The sequence below is a fragment of the Pseudophryne corroboree genome (genome assembly GCF_028390025.1).
Source record: "Pseudophryne corroboree isolate aPseCor3 chromosome 3 unlocalized genomic scaffold, aPseCor3.hap2 SUPER_3_unloc_5, whole genome shotgun sequence".
In the NCBI taxonomy this organism is placed as follows: domain Eukaryota; kingdom Metazoa; phylum Chordata; class Amphibia; order Anura; family Myobatrachidae; genus Pseudophryne; species Pseudophryne corroboree.
The window spans coordinates 3,426,875-3,448,690 of record NW_026967541.1 but is presented as its reverse complement, the minus strand read 5'-3'; the positions used below and the strand labels follow the sequence as shown (position 1 = coordinate 3,448,690).

Sequence of the window (21,816 nt, the reverse complement as noted above, 5' to 3'; positions counted from 1 at the left end):
ATGCTATAAACTGCACATAGCAACCAGAATATAGGTCTCAAGATATTGCACTTCTGGTTGCCAAACACTAAGTCCTAACCTTACTCCATCCCCTCACATCCTGTAACCCTGAATAACTCTGCTGTTCTATCCTTATATATGTGCAGAAACATGCTATAAACGGCACATAGCAACCAGAATATAGGTCTCAAGATATTGCACTTCTGGTTACCAAACACTTATTCCTAACCTTACTCCATCCCCTCACATCCTGTATCCCTGAATAACTCTGCTGTTCTATCCTTATATATGTGCAGAAACATGCTATAAACTGCATATAGCAACCAGAATATAGGTCTCAAGATATTGCACTTCTGGTTACCAAACACTAAGTCCTAACCTTGCTCCATCCCCTCACATCCTGTATCCCTGAATAACTCTGCTGTTCTATCCTTATATATGTGCAGAAACATGCTATAAACTGCACATAGCAACCAGAATATAGGTCTCAAGATATTGCACTTCTGGTTACCAAACACTAAGTCCTAACCTTACTCCATCCCCTCACATCCTGTAACCCTGAATAACTCTGCTGTTCTATCCTTATATATGTGCAGAAACATGCTATAAACTGCAAATAGCAACCAGAATATAGGTCTCAAGATATTGCACTTCTGGTTACCAAACACTAAGTCCTAACCTTACTCCATCCCCTCACATCCTGTAACCCTGAATAACTCTGCTGTTCTATCCTTATATATGTGCAGAAACATGCTATAAACGGCACATAGCAACCAGAATATAGGTCTCAAGATATTGCATCTTCTATATACCAGACGGGATATTTATACACAGCAACACTGATATTATGTGGACACAAAAGTAACAATACAATGACACAGTAACAGGAAATTGTTTCTGTCACCATAGCGACAATTATCTGATAATAAGATGATACACAGACACATAAAAAGACTCAACGGACATCTTTTGTTTTTAAACAACTTTATTTCATATCTTCAATACACAGATTTTTCTCTATATTTTAAACTTCAAAAATACTTTACTCTGCACAACAGCCTATGTGGGTCATTCAGACCCAGACGCAATAGCATCTCTCAACAGTTTGCTGGTGGTGGCAATATATACATGCGCACATTGCGGTCAAATCCCTGAGGGGTGAACGCGGACGGGCCGGGACCATTTTCCGGGAGGCTGCGTGATGTCACATCTGCGGTCATTTCTGATTAACCCCTATAAGCTTCCTGAGTGCACCTCATATCTCATCTTTTCCAAGTTACTACAAATGATATGAGATCGGTGGCAGCACTACTTTCAGGATTATTACACAGAACACACATAAAGGCTGACACAGCAAATAACAGTAAAACATACAAGGGATTAATTAGAAATAAGGAATAATCATTAAGTCTAATTATCAACTGGTTCTGTGCGGGACCCATACACCTCTTTACTGCCTCCAGCAGCCCCTGGTACTGCACTGCGGCCATCCGCCCTGTATCCCCCCACTACTGCCACCCACCCTGTCTCCCCACACAACTGCCTCCCTCTACTACTACCTCCCCCCACTACTGCCATCCACCCTGTATCCCCCCCCTACTACTGCCACTGCCCCATCTTCCCACACTACTGCCACCGCCGCAGTATCCCCCCACTACTGTCACTTTCCCTGTCTACCCCTCTACTGCCACCACCCTGTCTCCTTCCACTACTGCCACCCGCTGTTTCCCTGACACCGTAGCACTTTTTTTGGGACATGATTACCCACATAGACACTGCCTCCAGTAGCCCCTGGTACCGCACTGCAGCCATCCGCCCTGTTTCCCCTGACACCTCAGTGCTGCTTGGAGACAATATTACCTATGTACACACTGCACTACACAAAATGGAAAGCTGCTCAATCAGATTGTAATATCACTCAGGTGCTAAAAGGGAGCGGTAATTCTGTGTAGGAAAAAACTGTTCCCTAATGCACACCGAGTGAAAGATATTACTACATAATATTCAGATAATACGGAGATCTTAGTTGCGTATATCTGCAACCCTACGCAACTAAGATCTCCGTATTATCTGACTATTATATAGTAATATTTTTCACTCGGTGTGCATTAGGGAACAGTTTTTTCCTACACAGAATTACCCCTCCCTTTTAGCACCTGAGTGATATTACAATCTGATTGAGCAGCTTTCCATTTTGTGTATTGTATTTAGAGAGGCATAGATGGGTCAGCATTAGGAGGGATTGCTGACTCCATAGTGCCATAGGGGAAGCCAGGGGTATCCCCAGGTAAGCTGGCTCTCAGATGCTGTAGGAGCCATTACCATGTGGCCTTACACTGGGAATTTAACCCAGACATATTTGTAATTATTTATGGGGTGGGTGTGGGGTGTGGTGGCCCCTGTGTCGGTATGGCTGGGCTGCTTCAGGTCGGCACACCCTAACACTTTATTAACACTTATTATTTTCCCTATCACTTTGTATATATTATTTTAATCACACCACTTACATAGCACTTATGTGCTTCTTATTAATTCTCACCTGTGTGCTGACCTGGGGTGGCCGACCTGTGCCGACATTGTGGGGTCCTGCACCCCGGACCCATACCTAGTATTAGGGACCCCCAGTGATGGAGAAGCCTTGTCGATCGGCCTGGGGGCTTAACCCTATATCTGCAGATATACGCAACTAAGATCTCCGTATTATCTGACTATTATGTAGTAATATTTTTCACTCAGTGTGCATTAGAGAACACAGTTTTTCCAACACAGAATTACCCCTCCCTTTTAGCACCTGAGTGACATTACAATCTGATTGAGCAGCTTTCCATTATGTACACACTGCTCTGGCAGCCCCCGCTACTGCAAAGGTACCGCCTACCCTGTGTCACCCGACATCTTAGCACTGCTTGGGGAATTATGATACTGCTGGTTACAGTCCTTTATCTGCAGATGGAACCAAACAGAGCGCTGCTTCTGGTACCTTGGACCCGGATCATGTAGGGCTGGGAGAATCAGTAAGCAGATTATGTAGTCACCATCTTACAGGCAGCCGGTGAAGGGAGCAGAGAATGGGTGTTATGTGGCAGGAACGGGCTGGTTAGGTAACAGCCTGGCTGCTGCATTCTGTACAAGCTGCAACCGGTGCAATTCTTTTGCTGGGAGACCAAGGTAGAGGACATTGCAGTAGTCTATGTGTGATGATACAAATACATGTATAACTGTAGGTAGATCTTCTGAGGGAAATAAGTGCTGGTATCTGGCTGTCTTGCTATTGGCAACATCCCATCTTAAATAGAACTCACATCTTAGTAAATTTACCCCCAAGATTCCGCACATGATCAGCATTTTGTTACTCTGAACCTCAAGCTTAAGTCTGGTTGGTTTGCAAAGCTGAGCTGTAGCCCTGCCCTTTGTTGGTGAGCTTCTATCAGAAGGACCTGTTGCATGTATATTGCAAAAAGCACAAGAGATAGGACAGAATCTTGAGGAACATTACATGGCAATGATAAGTATACTCCAGAAGATTAAAATGGTTTCTCACCTGAGTGAAGTCTATTGTGTGCAACAAAAGCTTATTTCTCAGAGTATGGAAATGCCTGTGTGACTTCGCTGATGTGTAACAAGATGTGATTTCTGTGTAAAACATTTCCCGCACTCAGAGCAAGAAAATGGATTCACACCTGTGTGACTTGTTATGTCTAACCAGATCTGATTTGTGTGCAAAACATTTCCCACACTCAAAACATGGAAATGGCTTCTCACCTTTGTGACTTCTCTGATGTATAACAAGAACTGATTTCCGTGCAAAACATTTGCCACACTCAAAACATGGAAATGGCTTCTCACCTGTGTGACTTTGCTGATGTCTAACAAGATGTGATTTCTGTGTAAAAAATTTCCCGCACTCAGAGCAAGAAAATGTCTTCTCACCTGTGTGAATTCTCTGATGATTAACAAGATATGATTTCCGTGTAAAACATTTCCCACACTCACAGCAAGAAAATGGCTTCACACCTGTGTGACTTCGCTGATGTGTAAAAAGTTGTGATTTCTGTGTAAAACATTTCCCACACTCAGAGCAAGAAAATAGCTTCTCACCTGTGTGATTTCTCTGATGTGTAACAAGATCTGGTTTGTGTGCAAAACATTTCCCACACTCAGAACATGGAAATGGCTTCTCACCTGTGTGACTTCTTTCATGTTTAGTAAGATTTGATTTGTGTGCAAAACATTTCCCACACTCAGAACATGGATACGGTTTCTCACCTGTATGACTTCTCTGATGTTTAACAAGATCTGATTTCCGTGTAAAACATTTCCCACACTCGGAGCATGAAAATGTCTTCTCATCTGTGTGACTTCTTTCATGTTTAGTAAGATTTGATTTGTGTGCAAAACATTTCCCACACTCAGAACATGGAAATGGCTTCTCACCAGTGTGACTTCGCTGATGTGTAATAAGATCTGATTTCCGTGTAAAACATTTCGTACACTCAGAGCAAGAAAATGGCTTCTCACCTGTGTGAATTTGCTGATGTGTAACAAGTTGTGATTTCTGTGTAAAACATTTCCCACACTCAGAGCAAGAAAATGGCTTCTCACCTGTGTGACTCCTCTGATGTACAACAAGATGTGATTTGTATGTAAAACATTTCCCACACTCAGAACATGGAAATGGCCTCTCACCTGCCTTACCTGTCTGTGGGTTAATAGGCTTTGTGTTCTGTGTAAAACATTTGGCATCTATAGAACAGGGAAACACTGTATCTACAGTCAGAGCTGTAACAGATGCACCAATATCAGAGTGATCAGGAGAACATTTTCCAGGATCACAGGGATCAGCTGATAGAGCTGGATGTATCATTGGGGTAATGGGGTTATCTCCTGGAGAATCCTGTCTACTGTCATTATCTTTTATGTCACAATCCGGGGATAACATTAGATGTCCTTCTGTGATATTCCTGCTTGTGTGTCCATCTGCTGGAAATAAAATACATTATGGAAATGTGACATTTTCTGTAACAATATTAATCTTGTAAACAATAGGAGAAGACGACTCTCTGGGACACTTAATTGTAAATGTGTGTGTATAATAAAACATAACTTTTAATGAAGGCTTTATAATATTGTGTCTCAGACTATCATTGTGTCCACCCTCCTGAGAACACTAACAATAACAAATGTAATATTATAATAAGACTTAGATATATCTCTCTCATGTACTGGTAACTAACCATGAAGTATAAATGGAGATGTAGTCACTTTCCAAGTCCTATGTCAGCACCAATGTAAAACAATAGATGGGGAACATACCGTAAGACTCTAGATGAACAATAACATCAGTCATATGAGCTGATAGATCAGAGAAATGTATCCTAACGTTACTCCTGGAAGCATTGGTAAAGTAACATTCCTTTATGTGTGTGCTCATATGCTGGTAAGCCTGTACATGTGTTACTCACCCTTATATAAGGTATATTGCTACAGCAGAGTAGGTGTGTGGAACAAGGTATTTTACATGCAATATACCATATAATACACTGTAATCATCATCATCTGATAGGTTATAATACACTGTTACACCCCATCATCAGTGTCTTAACTCTATACTCTCAATAGTAATAAGGATGATGTGTGTACGGTAAGTATGATACAGAGAATTACATATCAGAATCTATACAGCTGCAGCCATACTTCTGCTTCTCATACGTGTGCTACTGGCAGCAGTGAACATCTGAGTGAGAGTGCAGGGGAGACAGCAGAGTCTGATGAGAAAGAGATTGGATCTGCCTTTGTAGGGCTGTACCACACCTGTCACCCCTGTTAGTATATAAAATAATAAAAAAGAGGGGTGTGGTCCATCCAGACGTGCTTTCTGGAGCTCTCCTCACTAAGTGGCTTCTTATCTACCCTACCTGATAGCTCTCAGCCGCCGCTGCGACCAAGACCCAATCTATTAAGTCCACCACTCCTACTGCCCTAAAGCCGCTCCCTCCAGGCACCGTTCACTGCCGCAGCCTAGTGATGCCGCTGATGCCACAGGCTGTATTCTGGGGCTAAGTGTGCCCAAGTTTTCCTGCACGCTCCTGACACCTGACTTGGAGGCGCTTTTCGCTCAGTCGGGATCACTTGCTCTCCCACTCACATGGGTGCACAGCTTCCGCTACTGATGGGGACAGAATGGGCTGCCCACAGTCACCGGAGCCCGGCGTTGGTATTGGGAAGTAAGATGGCTGCCATTTTGGATCCTGGTACCCGGCCATCGCATGCTTTGCCTTCTGCCTTCAATAAGGTGTAAAATTGATATAAGCTGCTAAATAAGTGTCCTGACGGCTGGACCGGGGTCACTACACTAAATTGAGGCATTTGCCTGGAGGTGAAACTACCTTTTATTTATATGGTACCACTATAATCTACTTCCTCTCAGTCTACATGCAGAGCCCAGTATCAAGTATCGTCTGAGTACAGCTCATTACACTCTGATTACAACCTCGCAGTATATTATTTTGTGGATTTACTGACTGAATATATATCGTAATTTGTGTCTCTCTGTGCTGAGTACTTCACGTCTGTGATCACGCTGACCTCTAGTGGAATTTCTCGGTCATTACTGTGTTATTTGAGTTGCATTACCTCATGTTTACTTGAAATTTTGGCTCGGCTACCCCGTCATCCCGACTAAATGTCATTTTGAATGGAGTCATCTTGATGTAACCTCCTAACAGCGTACTCCTTTTATTTATAGATCGTTTGTATTTTCCTATCTCTGAGAGGTCCGTCTCTTTGTAGCCGGCTTAACATGCCTCCAAAAAAGGTTTCTCTGAATTTCTATTACCAGATAGGTTCAGGTATGGTTACAGGTCATTTTTTAGTTTGCTGAAGGAAAATGTAGGGGTGGGATTTGCAATCCCCCCTCTCTGTCTGTTTGTCTGTGACCCCTGCCCCTTTCCAGTACCTGATACATAATTATCTCCAGGTTACAAGATAGTTTCTAATATATGTGTATATCTTGTAACCAAAACACGACAATGTCATTATGATGTTGATTCCTGTGTAGTGTGATGGTACTTCCTGGTTTCGAGCCGGCATGGAACGCAAATACAGAGCCTGTGGAACGCAGCGCCATTGTTAATGTCAAACCAGCGTGACACGATAGGTCCGCTCTGGACCTGTTGACGTGCAGATACCCGACAGGGAGTTCTGTGATGCGGCTGGGAGGAACGAGATGATGCCGATCACGTGGTCGGAACAAACAAGGAACTTAGAGTACTATCTAAAGAATGATAGACCATCTGAATCATGTGGTTCGGTGCGGTCACGTGACCAGGAAGTGCCAGCATGTATTGCACAGTAAACATATATCAAACAGGTATTTAAAATACTCGTTTTTGGGTATAAATTCTTCACTATGTATATTATTTAATAGGATTGCCTTCTGGATAAAATTTGTATGATTTAGATTGTATTATGAGATGAATCAGGTGGCCCTATTTTCAATTAATGAAGATAGTATATAAACCCCAAAGGGCAACCTGGGTGATACATGCTCCTGAGGAAGCTGGCAGACGCTAGACCAGCGAAACGCGTTGAGCTAAGGATACGGACCACCAACACTGGATCCATTTGATTCTTCCAGTACTGATTGGACTCTCTGCCTCTATTTGGACACTCTTTAACCCATTGGAACCTGGAATCACCCCTGCTGCTATTTGGATCTTCATCATCGATACTGAGATCCATGGGGACATTTCCTTAAGGACTGGGTAAATACATACATCCAAAGTGAACCAAAAGTTATTGAGGTGCGAGCCCTAACTGGAAAAAGTTTATACCAGCTATCTTTACTGCGATCCAAGTGGCCCTAATCAAAATCACCCACCTTTTCCTGATTTAGGATTTATTAAGAAAGTGTGAATATGTGATGATTTTTTTAATATTTCTTTTTAATGTATATTAAAATCATGTGATTATTCTTTTTATAAATCTATCGTCCCTTATTGGTCTTACAGCCGGCGCCAGTTCACACCCCTTTTTTTAGTGTTTTAGTAATAGCCTTTATCATGAGGCCTACTGTAACAAATTATATGGCCCTATGTGGGCACTGCCATTATGTAGTGTTAGGACTGCTGACATCGAAGAAGCCGTGAAGTGACGCAGCAGCTTAAAACATGTGTAAACTTATTCTCTGAATTTCTATTACCAGATAGGTTCAGGTATGGTTACAGGTCATTTTTTTGTGTGCTGAAGGGAAATGTAGGGGTGGGATTTGCAACCCCCCCCCCCCTCTCTGTCTGTCAGACGCACAGCCCAGCTGTAATGGCTGAAAACATCTTAAGACACACTAGATGGTCCTGTTACTCTATGCTCTATACATTCTGTGTTATCTACATTTAAGGACTGAAATAACCTCAGAACTTAACTCTAATATTCAAGCTTTGAGGTCCGGTATCAGTGAGATTGGCACTCGTACAGACTAAGATGAAAGAGATTGTTGCGTCTCACAAAGATCTGATTTCAGCACATGGCACCCTTCAGGAAGACCTGGCCTCTATTCGTGATAAAGTCATTGATTTAGAAGACAGGTCTCGGAGAAATAATATCAGAATAATGGGCATGACGGATTCTGTTACAAATTCTGAGCTTTATGATCATGCCACGGTCCTCTATTCAGAAGCTTCCACTGAAGACTCCCAAAGCCCAAACAGACCCCTATCCAAGCACCGAGGGACACTCTGCTCAGGGTCCACTTTCTTCATATAAAAGAACACATTCTAGTCTGCTTTGTCTTCCTCATCCACAGCCGAGTATCTGGATAATCTGCAGATATTTCCAGATATTTCTTCTGTGACGCTGGCCAAAAGACATCTATTCCACCAAAGGAAATGTGCAATACAAATGGGGCTTTCCTACTAAGATTATTGTGATGCGAAATGGCACCTTCACAGTGATACCTTCACCCGAGGATGGCCCTGCTATTCTGAAAATGTGGGATTTTTCTGTTGACAGTCCTTCATGACACTTTACCTAAACCAATCCCGGATGAGTTGTCTTCCGTCTTGAAGCAATATGCTAAGTTGTAAGACTGCAAGAGACACTCAGAGTTTGTTTCCTACTGTAACATGTGCCAACTGGGACTAAGTTACTGGGCATGGATCTATTTTTGGGCCAGATTTATTTATTCTTATTATGGGTTAAAAACGTGTCTGTTTCTCTTTATTTCCTGTGCTATTTAATTGCTATATAGTATATGATCTGATATACTTTCTACTCTTACGTTTCATAATACCTTTCTAGAATGTTTGGGTGTTCAGGCAAAGCATGACTGATTCGTCTAACATCCTGTTGCCCTTATAACGGTTTTGGTAGCACCTAAATTGAATATCAGGCCATGTTCTAGGCTTTTACCTCCTTTGGATATATTGGTTACATTGAGATATGATATTTCTTTGTACAATTGTTACTGTGATGACTAGATTTTGCCCTCTCGTATGGCTACTTGAGGTAGTCGGTGAATTTCCCTTTTAGGCCCGACCGCCACCTTTTTCTACCTTTCTGGCATGGTACCCTAGTGACGGAATCTCTAGCTCCTTTATGGACGCTATTTCTGTTTGTCTCCCATTTTTGTTCCCTATTTTATTTTTTCTGTTATGATAGTTTGAAATATGCACACACCCTACAGACTCTATTGGACTTTACACAGATGATCCTAGATGTTTCATACCATGATCTGATCTCTATCATGGTGACGTTTTTAAGTCTTAATGTAAAAGGTCTTAATTCTCCTCATAAGAGATGTCTTGCAATAAAATATTTTGCTGACCAGAAGGCGGCGGTGGTAGCCATTCAGGAATCACATGTTCCATTGCACTCTCCCCCTCAGTTTACCCATAACTACCCAACATGCTCTATCTCCTGTGGTGTAGCCATCCTTTCTCATAGATCCTGCCCATTTCACCTGGACAGCAAGTGGGTGGATTGCAATGGTAGATATTGAATTCTAGTTGGGAAAATCCATTATAAATATGTCACCCTCACTTCTCTCTATGCCGCTAATGCCAGACAGCCCCGATTTCTTATATATTGTTTTTCAAAAGCTACAAGAAATTGCACTTCTCCTTATGGGAGATGTTACTCTTGCTCCAGACCCTCATCTTGATAGATCCTCCACTACTGATGAACAGACCAATAATGCCGCCCATTCCTCAGCTTCCTCATGCTCCCTTTATTAGCTGAATCTGACCTCTATAATACTCGGAGAATTAGACATCCAGGTGTGTGTGATTACATTTATTACTCTGCTATACACAGGTCATATTAGAGAATAGACCTTCTTCTAGGTCATTACAATTGATCCCTTGCATTAATATATTTCATTATGGGGTGATAGTGTGACGACACAGCCGGCGCATTGTGTCGCACAGTGGTGAAATACACGCGGTTACTTTCCTAGCCCTGGTCCTAACCATGGACTCCACTAATCGCCATTATGTTATTAGTCATATGCTAGGCAATATTGTATTGTATTGTGTTATTATATTGTACAGTTATGTTTTATCTGTTATATTAGGAATATGCAGGTTATTTGGTTATACTGTGTGCAATGTGTGTGATTGTATGCCAGAGTGTTAGTAACATAGTATCAGATCATTGTAATGTAAGTCCCCTAGCTATACAATCAGATGTGATTAGGAGTAGGTTCAGTAGTAAACAGTTTCTGTATGGAGCTGCAGGTAATCTGATCCTATACACCCCATTGTGTACAGGAGCCCAGACACCTCGTCTCCAGTCCTCTGTGACCTCCTGACTGACCAGCTTGTGTGATGAAAAGACAGGGGAGGCAAGAGGAGTAGGCTCTTCTGAGGTGAGATCTGGCCAGAAGGTCAGAGAGTGTGGAGTTCTTGACCTGAGAGGAATGAGGTGTATTGCTTCTGATAGCTACTGGTAGGATAGCGCTTCCAGTGTGCTGAGGCCTAGAAGCATGGTTGTTATCCTCTCGTTTCAAAAAGGCTACTGGACGTGCACTGAGGACGAGGCTGCTAGTGTGCTGAGTGAGGATTGTCTGGACGCATTGTGGACACTGGATGACAAGCTTTTCCTGGGAGTGCAGACTTGGTGGCTCTGCTATATAGATACTCCCGCATACATCTGTAATCCTATACTATTGTGGGGATCTAGTGAGATACCATCCTGGCATGTGATAGTTACTGTTTTAGTGTACTGTGTGTGTATATTTACAATAAAGGGCATTTGCCACTTTACTAAACTGTTTACCTGAGTGATCTGAGAATCCGTATCCTCACAATTACTTACTACTTTTTAGATGCCATTTTGTCCATGTGTAACTCCATTTTGTTTATGTATGTCCTCACTGCTCTATATATGTTCATTTTATTAGGATTAGTGGGAAGAATATACACAGCTTTTAGGCTGGCTGATTATAATAAATATATCTTCCTATCAGTATCTCAGATGGAAACTGTCTAGTAAGATGTTTGGAATATTGTATACATAAGTAGGTGAAGGGACAGTTGTCCAGGATAAGATAAATTATGTTATTAAAGGGGGACCCTGGGGGCGACTGAACTATATTGTTTAAACTACGTAATTGATGACCATCATCTGGGACAGATCATGAAACATCTGAGATAAGAGCTGAGTACTCTAATTTGTTCTTCCTATTATTGTAACTGAGTATAACTTGTTGTTTGCAGGTCTCATTGTTGTAACTTAGAGAAATAAATGCTTATACTTTATAATATGTCCTGTGTCAGTCTCCATATTTATCACATTGTGTCCCAGAACCTGGTCACTTGAATTTTTCTACCGACAGTAATTTCATGGTCTGATCACACCCCTCTGATAGGGTCCTGGTCGCCTTTTCCCGCTACTCCTCCTTTACCACCTTGGAGATTGCAGGATTATATATTAATGGATGCTGAAGGCACCAGAATTTTTGCAAGAGGCCCTGTCCTCCTACTTAGACGTGGACGCTCCTGAAGATACTTCCATTAGGAACCATTGGTGTGTCCTTAAGGCCATGGATCAGAAGGCCGTCATCCAAGTGCCAGGGGACAGGTAATCAGCAGGGAATGTGCAGGACTCTGAATGCTGGTTCCCACACACAAGCTCAATAAATGTATTATATACCTAAGGCGGTGGTAGCAAGACTCAGATGCTGCCAACTCAGTAATAGGAGCCGTTCACTAGCCAATTCCCTGAGGCCGGCTGCTACAGGAGCATGTGGATACATGACAGGGGCTGCACCAGATATTTCCTAAGCTTTGTATCATGTGGCATGAGTAACCCTGAGCATGTGCCCCAGCAAGCAGCCGCACCATGCCAGAAATATATGTAGATATGGTAGACCTACTGTCGATAACGCTATTTCTCCTAATTCCACAGTATCCACATGATATACATTGAGATATGAGGTCAGCGGATTGGAACCAATGATCAAAAGCTTTTGGCCTCCCAGAATACAACGGGCCAGTCCTCTATATCCCCACCTCCTGGCTCAGGAAATTCAGTTGTTTTCCAAAGCTCAAGGCAGGAGCATCATAGAGAGCCCTAATCAGGCGAGAAGAAGACACATGCACACACTTCCGTACAAGAAGGAAGAGGTTAGTAAGTGTAAGGATCCTCAAATCAGGTGTGTCAGGGTGGGATCCCTGTGGATACAGTGGACCAAGGAGAAATAGAGTTATCGACAGTAAGTCTACCATAACTACATAATTCTCCTGTAGGGTCCACAGTAATATCCACAGAATATACATTGGGATGTCCCAAATCAATTTCGTGGAGGGGGCGCTCCAGATTGGAAAGGAGAATCCTTTGCCCAAATGCAGCATCCTGAGAGGCAAAGGTATCAAAGGCATAATGTCTAATGAATGTGTTAATGGAAGACCATGTGGCTGCCTTACATATCTGTTCTGCTGAAGCACCACGTTGTGCTGCCCATGACAGACCTACCTTACGAGTAGAGTGAGCAGAGACACTAGCTGGATTAGGGATATCAGCTTGAGAATATGCTTCTGAATCGTCATCCGAAGCCACCTCGCCAGTGTTTGCTTGTCAGCAGCCAATCCTCTCGTGAAATCCGTAGAAAATGAAGAGTGTCTGTCTTTCTGATGGCACTGGTACGATCCACGTAGATCCTTAAAGCCCGGACTACGTCCAAAGATGCATCTCCCGCAGAAAGATCTGGCCCTTGGAAGGCTGGGACTACAATTTCTTCGTTAAGGTGGAATTTAGACACCAACTTAGGAAGATAACCAGATTTGGTTCTGAGAACCGCTCTGTCTGGGTGAAATATCAGAAAAAGAGGGCGACACAACAATGTCGCGAAATCTAAAACTCTTCTAGCTGAGGCAATAGCAGAGTAGAAAGAGAATCTTAGCTGTCAACCATTTAAGATCCACTTACGTCAGTGGTTCAAATAGAGCAATTTGAAGCACCTTTAGGACTATACCTAGATCCCAAGGCACTGTAGGAGGAACAAATGGAGGTTGGATGTGAAGCATTCCTTGGAAAAAAGTGCAAACATCCTGCAGGTTAGCATTTTTCTTTTGAAACCACACAGTCAATGCTGACTCCTGAACTCTCAAGGAAGCCACCTGTAGACCTTTATCTATTGCTGCCTGAAGGAATGCTAGGACTCTGGGAACTCTGAAAGACCTAGGGTCAAATTTCCTGGCACTGCACCATTGAATATAAGCATGCCATATTCGTTTGCATGAATGGCATGTCGACTGAGAAATTCCGCTTCCTAGTGCCACCGTAACGTGTGACTCACCTCCTTCATTGCCTTTTGGCTGCGAGTTTCTGATGATTGAGGTACGCTACTGCCATTGCATTATCCGAGCGAATTTGAACTGGTTTCCCCCGCAGAAAGTCCTTTGCCTGAATGAGTGCCATATATATGGCCCGAAGTTCCAATATATTTATTAGCAGGCAACTTTCTTCCTTGGTCCACTGCCCCTGGAAGCAACATTTTTCTGACACTGCTCCCCAGTCCTGAAGACTGGCATCCGTTGTCAGAACCTCCCAATCTGAGATCCTAAAGGGTCTTCCTTTGTCCAGATGGGATGTCTGTAGCCACCAGGCTAATGACCTCCGTACTTTCAGAGGAAGGACCATAGTCTGAGTTTTTATTGTCTGATATAACCCATTCCACTTGGAATTTAGCATACTCCACCATGTCGAATGTCGACACCATTGATCCCATCACACGCATAGCTGCGTGAATGGATACCCTTTGACTCTGTAGCAGCTCCTGAATCCTTGACTGTATTGTGGTCATTTTGTTCAGAGGTAAAAACACTCTCTGAAGACCAGAATTCAATACAGCCCCCAAGTGAGTCATACGTTGGAACCAGGGACAACTTTGCCCAATTTATGAGTCAACTGTGACACTGAAGCAATTCCTGAGACTGCACCAGGATTAATAGGTCGTAGAGGTATGGAAAACTCCTTATCCCTTGTCGACGGAGATAAGCCGCCATTACCATCATAATTTTGGTGAACACTCTGGGAGCTGTAGCCAGTCCAAATGGTAGGGCCTGAAACTGAAAGTGTTGTTGGAGGATAGCAAACGGTACTATAGGAACATGCAGGTAATCATCCTGGATATCAAGGGATACCATAAAATCCTCCAGCTCCATGGCCAAAATAATGGAAGGTAAAGTCTCCATATGAAACAGAGGCACCCAAATGTACTTGTTCAGCACCTTGAGATTGAGTATGGGCCGGAATGACCAATTTGGCTTCTGAACTAGAAACATGTTGGAATAGAAACCTTGTCCTTGTTGCGCGCGCACAGGGAATTGGAATTATCCTCCCAGATTGAAGCAACTTCTGACCTGCCTGTTGTAAGGCCCTGGCCTTCGTTTCTACGGAAGATGGGCTGGTACAAAAGAACCTTTGTGGAGGGTGTTTCTTGTAGGCAAACGCATAACCATGAGAAACCGCTTCTTGCTCCCAGGCATCTGTGGTGGACTGCTGCCAGATCTGTGCAAAATGATGAAGTCTGCCTCCCACCCCCCTGGAGTCCCCCAGGTGGAGGACCACACCATCAAGCTGACGGTTTATCTTCTGGCTTGGAAGCAGGCCCTCTGCTAATTGCTTTTTAGTCTTACCAGACTTGTCAGATTGGGACTGTTTGCCATAACCCTTCCCTTTTGCTTTTCCCTGGGTCCGAAAGGGCCGAAAAGCTGGAAACCTAGGTTTGGATTTGTGGGTTGAAGGAAACTTCACATTCTTGGAGTCTGCCTCTGACTACAAAATACTGTTTAATTCTTTACCAAAAAGAATATCTCCAATAAAAGGTAAAGACTCTAGAACCTCCTTGGACTCGGAGTCAGCTCTCCATGTACGTAGCCAGACCGCTCTGTGAGCTGCTACTGCTGAGGCTGATGCTTGAGAGACAATAGTACTCATGTCCAAGGCTGCTTCTTCCATAAACATAGCCGCCTGTTTAATATGTGCAATATGGGAGTTTTGCTCACTAGATGCCAATGAGACATCATCCTCCAATGCATCAGCCGAGGCCGCCACTGCTTTTGCCATCCAGGATGAAGCTATGGCTGGTCTTACAATTACCCCAGACAATGAGAAGATTGTTTTTAAAAAAACATCTATTTTTCTATCCGTAACAATCATATAATGATGTTGAAGGCAGAGGTAATCTAGATTTTCGAACCAATCGAATGACATGTGTATCTACTTTGGGAGCCACTCCCTTTTTAAACAGTCCCCAGCTGGAAGAGGATAATGGGAATTCCATTTCCATGAAATTCTAAACTTCTTACTGGGTGTGACCAAAGCCTCTTGCATAATCTCCGTCAGCTGTTCTAACCCCGGAAATTCAGTTCTGACTGTTTTGGGATGTTTAAACACAGGAGCATTGGATTTTAACAAAGGGCTCTGCTGCCTCCTATAAGGATAGAAAGGCTTTCACAGCACTAATTAGCTCAGGTATATCCACTGAGCTGGGACCTTCATCTTCGTCTCTGTATGCAGACCCAGAATGTGAGGAATCCTCATCCTCCGAAGTGTCCCCATCTGAAACATGTGTAGACTGTGAAGATGTAGTTTCATGTTACCTTCCACAGGCCTTTCAGTCCGTTTTAGTTGAAAGGCTGCAGATTCCTGGACTGGATGTGATAAAACCCAGGGGGAATGTTGCATGTAAGGGTTAACAGGGTAACCTATCATTGGTATAGGAGCTGGCATTATGCGCTCAGCTACACCAAATAATGTCTGTGCAAACATAGCCCATGGGGGTTCCATCTGAACGTGTGCCTGCCTAGGATTATTCAGGAGGCTTTGGTGAAAGCTAAAACAATTTGCACATAATCCATTCTGCACCAGATCCTGAGAGGTTAACCCAGCTTTGCAGGACAAACATGAAATCAGTGTTGGTGCTGCTGTGGAGAGTGTATCCTCCTCACCCTTGCTGCTCTTAGACATGATAAACAATTCACACATTTGTATGGTGTTAACTACACAATTTGTGACTGAAATCAATTAATAGCTTGCTAAAGTGACATGCAATCCGATTCCTCCCTGCCTTGCACCAGCACTGAGGATCTGTATACATGACAGAAATAGTAAAGTCAGCAATCACACTAGCAATCAGTCACAAGTTATACATTAGTATAATAAGCAACATGAGCACATCATCAACTACAGATACATTTCAAGTATGTAGGAGAACCATATTACTGCATTACCTTATATACGAAACTTAACGTATTCAGTCACACAGCGAAAGAAACGGCAATAGTTTACAGACTCATATGCATCAGGCACTTATCCAACTCCTCGTACCCAATACATTAGTGAACGCTGAGTGGATCCAGACGCAAATAGTCTACACAAACTCCAAGTGCACACAACAGTGAACATAGACGCCCAAGTGAAGACCGATGCACCAGTCACACAGGCGCCTATGCTGCGATTGGGTCCTTTAGAAACACAGCATCTCAGACGGAAGCAGCAAATCAGTTCATGGCAGGAAACTCGGAGGAAACTGGTCATGAACCGGGGGAGGGGTGACCAGGGGAGCGTCTTACTCCCCACTGCTGACTTAAACCCCAGGGACCCAGGCCTCACACTAATCCCTGGAGTCTATGATCCCTGGAACCTAGCACTGGTGTACCGAGGTGGCAGCCGCATCAGCAGCTGTTGGGTAGTCCCCCCCCCCCCCCACGCTATGCGGAACTGACGCCTTACCTTCTTCCCGTGCTCCGGCCACAGCCTGTTAACGTCAGCTGGACTTGCTAGTACATCCAACACAGACTTCCGCCGAAACAGCACTGTACACGTGGGTTAGCGTTGTTGCGACCTGGCGGGGAGTTGTTGGAGTAACTCTTTCTGAGGTGCGTGTAAGATGCTTTTCAGAAAACTCGCTTAAGAAATGTAAGACTATAAAAATAAATGAAATAAGCTTAGGGCTGCCAAAATCAGCAACCCAAAGATCGTTGTCCGGCTCCTGCCACACCAACAAAAAAACTGAATTGCCTAAGCCAGAAAGCAGGGATATAGGGGACTGGCCCGTTGCATTCTGGGAGGCGGAAAGCTTTTGATCATTGGAGCCAGTATGCTGACGTTACTTCATATCCCAATGTATATCCTGTGGATACTGCTGTGAACCCTGCAGGAGAAAAGGAGTTTATATATAGACCGGCGTGTGCTAATAGTGATACTCTCAGGAAATACCTTGCATGTAATACCATAGGCATAGGTACTGCTAGCAAACAGTATGGCTGCTGGTGACACACAGTGACATGATGTGAAGGGCGAGCAGGAGTATAATAGGGGCTCATGGCTCCTGATGTATGAGACACACCAGAGAGTGTGGGGAGGAGACTGGTCAGATCTCTGGGCTGGTAACACACAGTGTCATGATGTGAGGGGGAGAGCAGAAATATAATAGGGGCTGATGGCTCCTGATGTATAAGATACACCAGAGAGTGTGGGGAGGAGACTGGTCAGATCTCTGGGCTGGTAACACACAGTGACATGATGTGAGGGGAGAGCAGGAGGATAATAGAGGCTGATGGCTCCTGATGTATGAGATACAGCAGAGAGTGTGGGGAGGAGACTGGTCAGGTCTCTGGGCTGGTGACACACAGTGACATGATGTGAGGGGGAGAGCAGGAGTATAATAGGGGATGATGTCTCCTGATGGATGAGATACACCAGAGAGTGTGGGGAGACTGGTCAGATCTCTGGGCTGGTAACACAGTGACATGATGTGAGGGGGAGAGGAGGAGTATAATAGAGGCTGATGTCTCCTGATGTATGAGATATACCAGAGAGTGTAAGGAGGAGACTGGTGAGATCTCTGGGCTGGTAACACACAGTGACATGATGTGAGGGGGAGAGCAGGAGTATAATAGGGGCTGATGGCTCCTGATGTATGAGATACACCAGAGAGTGTGGGGAGGAGACTGGTCAGATCTCTGGGCTGGTAACACACAGTGACATGATGTGAGGGGGAGAGCAGGAGTATAATAGGGGCTGATGTCTCCTGATGTATGAGATACACCAGAGTGTGGGGGGAGGAGACTGGTCAGATCTCTGGGCTGGTAACACACAGTGACATGATGTGAGGGGGAGAGCAGGAGTATAATAGGGGCTGATGCCTACTGATGTATGAGATATACCAGAGAGTGTGGGGAGGAGACTTGTCAGATCTCTGGGCTGGTAACACAGTGACATGATGTGAGGGGGAGAGCAGGAGTATAATTGTGGCTGATGGCTCCTGATGTATGAGATACACCAGGTAGTGTGGGGAGGAGACTGGTCAGATCTCTGGGCTGGTAACACATAGTGACATGATGTGAGGGTGAGAGCAGGAGTATAATAGGGGCTGATGGCTCCTGACTCCCCCACTGGGCAGATACATTTCCCTCATTAGTTTGTACTGACAGAGGAGGGTGTAGGATAAGAGATTGCTGTAGTGACTGAGGAAGGAGAATATGTGACTCTCTTCTGTAATAAGTGTTTATTACTCACCTGTGCTGATATCTGTAGGGATCTCCTCCTCCTTACACTGCTGATCACCTCTCACATACGTCTCTTCTTCTCCCTCTGCATCTTCTGCCTTTATATCAGTCACATACGTCTCTTCTTCTCCCTCTGTATCTTCTGCCTTTATATCAGTCACATACGTCTCGTCTTCTTCCTCTATATCTTCTGCCTTTATAACAGTCACATACGTCTCTTCTTCTCCCTCTATATCTTCTGCCTTTATATCAGTCACATACGTCTCTTCTTTTCCCTCTGTATCTATTGCCTTTATATCAGTCACATACGTCTCTTCATCTCCCTCTATATCTTCTACCTTTATATCAGTCACTTCTTCTTCTTCTATGTCTTCTGTTTTAATATCAGACAGACGTTCTACCTAAAACACAAAAAAAAAACCACTATAATGATATTTGCATACAGTCAGTTTAAACTGAGGTGAAAAAATAAGAATTTACTCACCGGTAATTCTGTTTCTCGTAGTCCGTAGTGGATGCTGGGTACTCCGTAAGGACCATGGGGTATAGACGGGCTCCGCAGGAGACTGGGCACTCTTAAAAGAAAGATTAGGTACTATATCTGGTGTGCACTGGCTCCTCCCTCTATGCCCCTCCTCCAGACCTCAGTTAGGGAAACTGTGCCCGGAAGAGCTGACATAATAAGGAAAGGATTTGGAATCCAGGGTAAGACTCATACCAGCCACACCAATCACACCGTACAACTTGTGATAACTATACCCAGTTAACAGTATGAAACAATAATGAGCCTCATTAACAGATGGCTCATAACAATAACCCTTTAGTTACGCAATAACTATATACATGTATTGCAGAGAGTCCGCACTTGGGACGGGTTCCCAGCATCCACTACGGACTACGAGAAATAGAATTACCGGTGAGTAAATTCTAATTTTCTCTGACGTCCTAGTGTATGCTGGGTACTCCGTAAGGACCATGGGGATTATACCAAAGCTCCCAAACGGGCGGGAGAGTGCGGATGACTCTGCAGCACCGAATGAGCAATTCAAGGTCCTCCTCAGCCAGGGTATCAAACTTGTAGAATTTTGCCAACGTGTTTGAACCCAACCAAGTAGCAGCTCGGCAAAGTTGTAAAGCCGAGATTCCCTCGGGCAGCCGCCCAAGAAGAGCCCCCTTCCTTGTGGAATGGGCTTTTACAGATTTAGGATGTGGCAGTCCAGCCACGGTATGTGCAAGTTGAATCGTGCTACAGATCCAGCGAGCAATAGTCTGCTTCGAAGCAGGAGCACCCAGCTTGTTGGGTGCATGCAGGATAAATAGCGAGTCAGACTTTCCGACTCCAGCTATCCTGGAAACATAGATTTTCAGGGCCCTGACTACGTCCAGCAACTTGGAATCCTCCAAGTCCCTAGTAGCCGCAGGCACCACAATAGGTTGGTTCAAATGAAACGCTGATACCACCTTAGGGAGAAACTGGGGACGAGTCCTCAGATCTGCCCTGTCCATAGGGAAAATCAGATATGGGCTTTTAAACGACAAAGACGCCAATTCTGACACCCGCCTGGCCAAAGCCAAGGCCAACAGCATGACCACCCTCCACGTGAGATATTTTAACTCCACGGTCTGAAGTGGCTCAAACCAATGTGATTTCAGGAAATCCAACACCACGTTGAGATCCCAAGGTGCCACACTGGAGGCACAAAAGGTGGCTGAATATGCAGCAAACCCTTAACAAACGTCTGAACTTCAGGCAGCGAAGCCAGTTCTTTCTGAAAGAAAATAGACAGGGCCGAAATCTGGACTTTTATGGACCCCAATTTTAGGCCCATAGTCACCCCTGCCTATAGAAAGTTCAGGAATCGACCCAGCTGGAATTCTTCCTCTCTTTTTTACTATCCTCAGTACCCTGGGTATGCGAGGAAGAGGTGGGAACACATAAACCGTCTGGTACACCCACGGTGTCGCCAGAGCGTCCCAGCTATCGCCTGAGGGTCCTTGACCTGGCGCAATATCTTTTTAGCCTTTTATTGAGGCGGGACGCCATCATGTCCACCTGTGGTTGTTCCCACCGGTGTACAATCAGCTTTAAGACTTCTGGATGAAGTCCCCACTCTCCCGGGTGGAGGTCGTGTCTGCTGAGAAAGTCTGCTTCCCAGTTTTCCACTCCCGGAATGAACACTGCTGACAGTGCTATCACGTGATTCTCCGCCCATCGAAGAATCCTTGCAACTTCTGCCATTGCCCTCCTGCTTCTTCTGCCGCCCTGTCTGTTTACATGGGCGACTGCCATGATGTTATCTGACTGAATCAGCACCGTTTGGTTTTGAAGCAGGGATTCTGCTTGACTCAGGGCATTGTAAATGGCCCGTAGTTCCAGAATATTTATGTGTAGGGAAGTTTCCTGACTCAACCATTGTCCTTGGAAGTTTCTTCCCTGAGTGACTACCCACCAACCTCGGAGGCTTGCATCCGTGGTCACCAGGACCCAGTCCTGTATGACGAATCTGCGGCCTTCGAGAAGATGAGCACACTGCAGCCACCACAGCAGAGACACTCTGGCCCTCGGGGACAGTGTGATCAACCGATGCATCTGAAGATGCGATCCGGACCACTTGTCCAATAGATCCCACTGGAAGATCCTCGCATGGAACCTGCCGAAGGGAATCGCTTCGTAAGAAGCTACCATCTTTCCCAGGATTCGCGTGCAGTGACGCACCGACACCTGTTTTGGTTTCAGGAGGTCCCTGACCAGAGATGATCATTCCTGGGCCTTCTTCTCCGGGACAAACACCTTCTTCTGTTCTGT

At 44.5% G+C, this 21,816-nt stretch overlaps 1 protein-coding gene across 1 annotated transcript in view; it reads right to left on the bottom strand.

Annotated features, from left to right (window-relative positions):
• Positions 1-2,154: 2,154 nt before the first annotated feature.
• LOC134984372 (zinc finger protein 585A-like) overlaps positions 2,155-21,816 on the bottom strand; it is a 131,697-nt gene continuing 112,035 nt past the window's right edge. Inside the window, exon 5 of the mRNA XM_063949969.1 lies at positions 2,155-4,686. Coding sequence (XP_063806039.1) covers positions 3,656-4,686 — 1,031 coding nt within the window. The 3' untranslated portion in view covers positions 2,155-3,655. The remainder of the gene's footprint in view (positions 4,687-21,816) is intronic.